This window comes from Lucilia sericata, unplaced genomic scaffold (genome assembly GCF_015586225.1).
Source record: "Lucilia sericata isolate MDLA Ls3-8-SP2 unplaced genomic scaffold, ASM1558622v1 Contig002847F_arrow, whole genome shotgun sequence".
Taxonomy (NCBI): domain Eukaryota; kingdom Metazoa; phylum Arthropoda; class Insecta; order Diptera; family Calliphoridae; genus Lucilia; species Lucilia sericata.
The window spans coordinates 21,808-30,704 of record NW_023996537.1 but is presented as its reverse complement, the minus strand read 5'-3'; the positions used below and the strand labels follow the sequence as shown (position 1 = coordinate 30,704).

Genomic DNA, 8,897 nt, shown 5'->3' with positions numbered 1-8,897 from the left:
TGAAAAGACTCGCATAGTGTTTTTAAATTATTCTATTGTTTTCTTTGTTCTTTTCAAAAGATATTGCTTACAAACTTCAAGAGTTCGACTTCTATAAACATTCATGATGACTTTTCTCTGAGTTTGAAAACCGAATTTGTATCGGTAAAGATAACTTTACGAACAGATATTAAATATATCCTATAGAATGAAAGTCCTATCGGGATTGTGCTTCCAGATCTTTCGCGACATGAGTTAGATTAGAGGTCCACCGCTTATGCTACCCTATAACGGATCGACCCCAACCTTAGGCTATTACATGTCGGGCTCAACATGAAATCGAACCAATCAGAGGCACGAATAAACGACTCTATCGTTCCCTCGACAATTGGATTCCGGTCCGGAAGGACCCGATTCTCAATCGGGCAAAGATTGTCAACTCAGCAACAGCTGTATCAACCGGAAGTTTTACCCCAGGGAAGAACATCCAGTCACAGCCAATCTGTTACAACAACATCAACTCTATCTTCCTTTTGTGTTAAATTCATGAGAGAGTCGCTAGTTTCATAAAATATCCGACTGCCTAATGTCTGCTAAAGCAGGGCAGAGACAAAGGAAGTGTTTTACGGGGTCTTTTATGTTCTCTTTGTGACAACTCCTACATTAGTCATTGAATGAAAATTCAGTCCCAGCAATCAAGTTTAGAAGACCTTCGCTTCATCTTATTGCGTTTCGAAATACATAATTTTATGTACATATTTACTTTAAATGATGTGACTAACTCTTAAACTTAATTACCTCCCAAATATAACAACCCTGATAATATTACACATAAATGTCAAAAAAACGTAACGAAATTGGAAAAAAATTGCGTTAAAATATATTAAAATTATAAATATAATAAATTTATGCAAACTTAGCAGTAAATTTTATATAAATAATAAACATTTTAAGAAATTTTACTTTTATTCTTTATAAAGCATTATAACCATTTACAACACATTCCATCTTGTCCACTGGCCCAACGAACCAACAACAACCACATTAAAATTGTGGTTTTCTAATATTATTTAAAATATCAACATTTTCAAAAACTATTTACAGTTTACTGCAGTTACTATGTCAATAAAGAAAAACAATTAAATTGTCTATAAAAACAAATACATTTGCTTAGCCAAATATCTATTCAAGAATCTTGGGCTGGCCCCGCAGCACCAGAAGCAGCTTCCTTCTATATTTGATGATTTTCCATGCACAATTTATTATTAATGTAATTTTTATGTAAACTTACCTTTAAATAAGCTCTTTTGATTTATTTAAGCACTTTTACTCACGAAATAGTTTAATAATTTTAGTTTTTCAACGTTTTTAATGAAATTTTTGTAAGAAATTTTAAACAAAAAGCGACTTTTTTATTTTTACAGTGAGAGTATGTTCAGTGTGTGACGTATTTTTGAAAACATGACAATTTATATACAGAGTTGCATCAAAAAGTATTAGACTAGTGTAAGTGTTGGGAGAGTGATGCAAAATTGGTAGTATTAGAATTTAGGAAAGTAAATAATTTTTGAAATAAAGTTGAAAAAAAAAATAGTTTTGGTAAGCCATAATTTAACACAAATCGGCTAGAATTACTTTCTGAGTCGATAAGCTATTTTCACCTGTGTGTTAATGTAAACATTGTGCGCACTCACAATAATGAAATTTGGCCCAAGAAACAAGCCTATTGAAAATTGTTGAAATGCAACCGTACTGCCGGGCATTATTTTACCTTAGCTCCCATACATAGTATCCTACTGAAAGTTACTTGATGGTAAATAATTCACTTATAAACATTAGTATCACGATGAAATTCTGCATATATAACTTAAATGTAAACGTAAACCAACTTTAATAACGATATCAAAAAAAAAAAAAAAATCGAAAATCACTTTTTCTGAAATCAAAGTGTTAGAATTATTCGGAATAGAGGTAAAAATAATTTTAATGCTATAATATTAATAATAATCCAAATTTTCAATATACTACTCATTGGTGTAGGGTATCATAAGCTCGACCATGCGCAACTTACATTCTTACTTGTTTTTGATATGATTTCAATTTCGTTTCTAATAGAATCTTTTAATACTTGAATATAAAGTTAAGTTCAGAATATTCATTCAGAAGATGTATAAAAATAAAACCTTTTTATTAACAATTCATAAATTATTTTTTTTTTTTTTTTTTGAGAAAACCATTTAATTTTTTCATGATACAACCATTTAATTGTTAATTTATACTATTTACCTAAAACATTTGTTAAATATTACAATAGTAATAATACAAAATTGAATGTAATTTTATAACAAATGATATATAAATGTACCCTTTGGTACGAAATGTAATCCCTATTTGCTAATAAATTCCATGTCTGTTAATTTAATATAAATTCTTATTAGAATTACTGTACGAAAACCATATGGCAGCCCTCCATTGTTTACCGGCACATTTGACAGCACTGAACATACTCTTTGGAATATTATTGTATTTTTACAACTATTTTTTTGTTATTTTTAGTTTAGCTTCCTCAATGTAAACACATCATAATTTAATTATTGTGCCAACAATGCTTTATCACTTGTTTCAACAATTTGGAACGTTAGTTTCTATAATCCTGGCAATACTAGTTGTTATACCCTTAAGTGAGAAATATGCATACGCCTTGAAGCACTATACCAAAGATAGAAAATAGAATTAAGGTGAGTTGGCCAATGATGATTATAAAAACGGAAATGGAATAGGGTAATTTCATTTTGTAATGTCTTAGGGAGCAGGTGCGTAGCATGTTTCACATGCTTACGAAGGTTATTTACGTTATGCTTCCGATTATGATGAGCTAAGACCATTGACTTGTGATGGTGTGGACACTTGGGGTAGTTATTCTCTTACCATGATTGATGCTTTAGATACTTTGGCTACCATGGGTAATTTTAGTGAGTTCCGTAGAGTGGTTAAGGTATTGGAACAGAAAATGGATTTTGATAAAGATATTAACGTGTCGGTGTTTGAGACGAATATACGCATAGTGGGTGGTTTGTTGTCGGCTCATTTATTGTCCAAAAAGGCTGGCATGGAGTTGGAAGAGGGTTGGCCATGTCAGGTAAGTTGTAGGTATTAAATATATTTTAAAATTATTTATTCCAAGTGACATTATGTCTTAAAACTTTTGATTTCGTATGAAATGGAGAACAGAATTATCATTTGTCTTATTTCCAGGGACCCCTCCTGCGCATGGCCGAAGATGTGGCTAAACGTTTATTGCCCGCTTTTGATACCGCCACCGGTATGCCTTATGGCACTGTTAATTTACGTTATGGAGTCCCCAAAGGTGAAACTTCCATTACTTGTACAGCAGGCGTAGGCACTTTACTGGTGGAATTCGGCACGCTCTCCAGATTAACCGGTAATCCGGTGTACGAAGAAGTAGCTTTAAATGCCATACATTCTTTGTGGAATCGACGTTCTCCAATAGGTTTATTTGGCAATCATATCGATGTACAAAGTGGTCGGTGGACTGCCTTAGATTCGGGCATTGGTGCTGGTGTTGATTCTTTATTTGAATATATGGTTAAGGCTGCCATACTCTTGCAGCGTCCTGAACTATTGGAAATGTTTCATGCGGCCCGCTCTTCCATAGATAAGTTCTTAAGACATGATGATTGGTATGTTTGGGCTGGCATGAATAAGGGTCAGGTTACTTTGCCGGTTTTTCAATCATTGGAGGCTTTCTGGCCGGGTGTTTTAAGTTTGATAGGCGATAAGGAGGCGGCCATAAAAACTTATCGAAACTATGCTAGTGTTTGGAGAAAATATGGTTTTCTGCCGGAATTCTATAACATACCCACGGGTGAAGCTTCGGCTAATCGTGAAAGTTATCCTTTGCGCCCTGAACTAGTGGAATCGGCCATGTATTTGTATCGAGCTACAAAGAATGAGTTTTTATTGGAACTAGGAGAAAGTATGCTGAAGACTATAGAGCATAGTGCTAAAACACGTTGTGGTTATGCTACGGTAAGTAAATTTATTACAAAAATTATGCTTTTTAATAGCTTTTTTCCCAATTTGTTTAGATACGCAATGTTGTTACCCATGAAAAAGAAAATCGCATGGAATCATTCTTCTTGGCTGAAACCACTAAATATTTGTATTTACTGTTTGATGATGATAACTTTTTGCATAATGATGCCGCCAAGGGAAATATTATTAAAACTTCCGATGGTGGTGAATGTTTAATTGATGCTGGTCCTTATATCTTTAATACCGAGGCTCATCCTATTGATATGTCTGCTTTGCATTGTTGTCATGATCATAAAATCAATTTATTTGAGGGTTTAGATCTTTCACAATTTAGTGATTCTACTTTGTTAAAAAAAGACCGTGATCTCATTATACTGCAGCAAAATGAAGCTTTTAGTGACTGTAAGTCTAAAACATCAAAGGAACAAGGCAAAAGAGTTGTACCACCAGCTAAAGCGGCTGCCAGTCCTAGTATAGCTGTTGATATTGAGGTCTTCGATGATGATAATAAACCAGCTGGTGATATTCTGGTAGAAAACTTTGAGCGTATTAAAAATGATGTTCCACCGGTGGTAAAGGACACTAAGAAGACCCCTGATAATCGCAATCAATTAACTGTTACCGACTTACAGGAATTCTTTGCTTTAAAAAGAGAAAATTTTCAAACCCCTTTACAAGTTTTGGAGTATACTTCGAGTTTCTTAAAAAATTTCACCTTAGATCCTGGTTTTATATCGGGTTTACAATTATTCGAGAAAAACATTAGCAATTTATTGGGTTCAGGGACCCAAAAAGAGTTTGAAGGTACCACTAAAACCCTTTGGAATCTTTACTGTTTACAGCAGGAATATCGTGTCAATGTTAAGCTTCTCATGGAACTAAATCTCCACAGTTTCGATGAAGACAACAGGCAAATGTTACATAAAACTTTATTAGTACTTAATGGTGATGAAAGCGATGCTGCCAATGACTTCATATGGCAAAAAATTTATGCTTTACATTTGGAATACTCACGTTCACTGGTAAATACCACAGATATGCAAACATTTCTGCTCAACATACTCATCAATGGCACCAATGAGAAACAAAGAAGTTTTAAACCTTTATTAGACTCCAAAGAAATTCTAGATCTACCTTTAGAAACCCACAACAAACCGCAGCAATTGAAATTATTTGCACAAGCCAAACGTGTTGTGGAATTTAAAAAACGTATGATAGATACCTTTGATAAATTACAAAGTCTAATGGTGGAAAGTGGTAAACAGCAAAAGGTTTTAACAGAACCAAAAGCAACAGAAAATGATAATCCCTCCAAACAAATATCCCTACACCCAATGATGATTTAATAGTGGCTAAACCTCAAGTAAATAAAACCTCGCCCAGTTATAAGGCCAATAAAGAGGTTTACAATAATACCATAACTGCCGATACTCAATCAAATTCCTCCTCTTCATCCTCGCTGCAAGCAAATGACGATAATAATTCTTATGACTCGGTGTGGTCACAACTTGTTCACACTATATTACGAAAGACAACACCGCAAAAACTACAGTTCGATGCCAGTGACCTGATACAGAAAACTCGCAAATCCTTGCAGAAATTAACTGCAGACATTCCAGTGCATTATAATGTTCTAACATGTCCTCGCCCGAAATTTATTGAACGTTTCGCTTATCGTTATTATTATCCATAAGGTTTGTAAGTAATGCAAATTTATTAGAATATACAATGAATATGAATATTTCGAAAATATTTATAATTTAATATTAAATTACGAAAAGAGAAATAAGTAAAGGACCTTGAGTTTTAATTGGAAAGATACGGGAAATTGCAATTATTTTCCCTTGGATGTTAAAGTATGTAATCATATGAAGAATTTGCAATTCTGAATCTCATAATTTGTTCTAGTTCAGTTCTAATTCAGTTCTAGTTCAGTTCTAGATCAGTTCTAGTTCAGTTCTAGTTCAGTTCTAGTTCAGTTCTAGTTCAGTTCTAGTTCAGTTCTAGTTCAGTTCTAGTTCAGTTCTAGTTCAGTTCTAGTTCAGTTCTAGTTCAGTTCCAGTTCAGTTCTAGTTCAGTTCTAGTTTAGTTCTAGTTCAGTTCTAGTTCAGTTCTAGTTCAGTTCTAGTTCAGTTCTAGTTCAGTTCTAGTTCAGTTCTAGTTCAGTTCTAGTTCAGTTCTAGTTCAGTTCTAGTTCAGTTCTAGTTCAGTTCTAGTTCAGTTCTAGTTCAGTTCTAGTTCAGTTCTAGTTCAGTTCTAGTTCAGTTCTAGTTCAGTTCTAGTTCAGTTCTAGTTCAGTTCTAGTTCAGTTCTAGTTCAGTTCTAGTTCAGTTCTAGTTCAGTTCTAGTTCAGTTCTAGATCAGTTCTAGTTCAGTTCTAGTTCAGTTTTAGTTCAGTTTTAGTTCAGTTTTAGTTCAGTTCTAGTTCAGTTCTAGTTCAGTTCTAGTTCAGTTCTAGTTCAATTCTAGTTCAGTTCTAGTTCAGTTCTAGTTCAGTTCTAGTTCAGTTCTAGTTCAGTTCTAGTTCAGTTTTAGTTCAGTTCTAGTTCAGTTCTATTTCAGTTCTAGTTCAGTTCTAGTTCAGTTCTAGTTCAGTTCTAGTTCAGCTCTAGTTCAGTTCTAGTTCAGTTCTAGTTCAGTTCTAGTTCAGTTTTAGTTCAGTTCTAGTTCAGTTCTAGTTCAGTTCTAGTTCAGTTCTAGTTCAGTTCTAGTTCAGTTCTAGTTCAGTTCTAGTTCAGTTCTAGTTCAGTTCTAGTTCAGTTCTAGTTCAGTTCTAGATCAGTTCTAGATCAGTTCTAGTTCAGTTCTAGATCAGTTCTAGTTCAGTTCTAGTTCAGTTCTAGTTCAGTTCTAGTTCAGTTCTAGTTCAGTTCTAGTTCAGTTTAGTTCAGTTCTAGTTCAGTTCTAGTTCAGTTCTAGTTCAGTTCTAGTTCAGTTCTAGTTCAGTTCTAGTTCACTTCTATATCAGTTCTAGTTCAGTTCTAGTTCAGTTCTAGTTCAGTTCTAGTTCAGTTCTAGTTCAGTTCTAGTTCAGTTCTAGTTCAGTTCTAGTTCAGTTCTAGTTCAGTTCTAGTTCAGTTCTAGTTCAGTTTTAGTTCAGTTCTAGTTCAGTTCTAGTTCAGTTCTAGTTCAGTTCTAGTTCAGTTCTAGTTCAGTTCTAGTTCAGTTCTAGTTCAGTTCTAGTTCAGTTCTAGTTCAGTTCTAGTTCAGTTCTAGTTCAGTTCTAGTTCAGTTCTAGATCAGTTCTAGTTCAGTTCTAGTTCAGTTTTAGTTCAGTTTTAGTTCAGTTCTAGTTCAGTTCTAGTTCAGTTCTAGTTCAGTTCTAGTTCAGTTCTAGTTCAGTTCTAGTTCAGTTCTAGTTCAGTTCTAGTTCAGTTCTAGTTCAGTTCTAGTTCAGTTCTAGTTCAGTTCTAGTTCAGTTCTAGTTCAGTTCTAGTTCAGTTCTAGTTCAGTTCTAGTTCAGTTCTAGTTCAGTTCTAGTTTAGCTCTAGTTCAGTTCTAGTTCAGTTCTAGTTCAGTTCTAGTTCAGTTCTAGTTCAATTCTAGTTCAGTTCTACTTCAGTTCTAATTTGTCTTATACTGCAAAAACATTTTTGTTAAAGGCCATTTTTACTTTGCAAATATTTTAAACGATAAATCTAAACTGTGATTACCCTAATTGGAAAAAAGTTTATAAATAAAAGAGAAACTTTTTTGGTCACACTGTGCTCTGACGTATTTACCACATTTATAGCAATTTAATAAGTACGAATCGAAGCAGCACGCTTGGCACTATATGGCAAACAGAAATTAAACTTTAACAAAAATTAAATTGGTCGACAGCGACAAAGTTTTCCTTTCGAATACTTAGTTTACAGAAATAAAAGAGAAAATAGAATGAAATCGAACTAAGAACAATAAAATCTTATCAGTAGTTTCAAATTATGATAGCGAAATTAAAATAAACTATATACATAAGATTTCTTATTTAATTCTACCATAACTTCGAAAAATAAACCTTTGATCGAGAATAATTCAAGAATTCCAAAAATGCATTTATTTGCTTTAATATGAATTAAAATTCCTTCAGAATTAGTAGACTTATTATGAGAGTTACCTACACAATAATAAACTAAAAATGAATTCAATTTAAAACTTTTCCGAAACAAATAATAACAAAACAAATATTTATAACTTTCTGCGGGCGAAAAACCAAACGCAAAATATATTGGTAATAAACTTTGTGGGTCGTGCTGTTTGGTTGGTTGGGCGGTGGGATGGTAGCGCATATTCAGTTCATCCTAGTAATAAATTTATTCAAAAAAAGTATTTGCAACAGTTTACGAAACAAATCATACCAAAATAGTACTCCAATGCGTGATTTATGTAAAACTAATATTGATAGTGACAATTAGGAATTGAATACACAAAACCCAAACAACCCACCCCGTGCCACATTGTCATTACCCATGCTACCACCTGTCAGCGTGCAACTTTATAAATGTGGCTAAAATGTACAACAACATTTATGAGCATCATGAATTAAACAAATTACAGTTGGCTCTTTTTATTAAAAATATTTCTATACTTAGGAAAATTAGTAGAATATATAGCCAGATCTCATTAGTGTATTGATTTTGTTTTTCTTTAAATTCCGTAAATTCTAACCATTGGCAACCTAAGTACCCAAACTCAAAATTATTACCTTACTTTTACAGGGACTACTGTAGTCTTTTTTGTAAATTATAGGAAAGGCAAAGAAAAAACTTTGAACATAATAATAATCGCGGTCGTATTGTCGTCTTCCTGCAACTACAAGTTATTTATTCTGATATTTACATTGCAGTGGTTTCTTTTCGTTTAGTTGCCATTTCATGTTTACA

General features: G+C 33.3%; 1 protein-coding gene across 1 annotated transcript; it reads left to right on the top strand.

Annotated features, from left to right (window-relative positions):
* Positions 1 to 2,584: 2,584 nt before the first annotated feature.
* On the top strand, positions 2,585 to 5,823 carry LOC119614391. The gene is given in 6 exon segments (XM_037970524.1): positions 2,585 to 2,616; positions 2,786 to 2,805; positions 2,808 to 3,118; positions 3,235 to 4,029; positions 4,089 to 5,358; positions 5,361 to 5,823. Coding segments are annotated over 6 exon segments (2,796 nt in total). The 3' UTR covers positions 5,729 to 5,823.
* Positions 5,824 to 8,897: the final 3,074 nt, after the last annotated feature.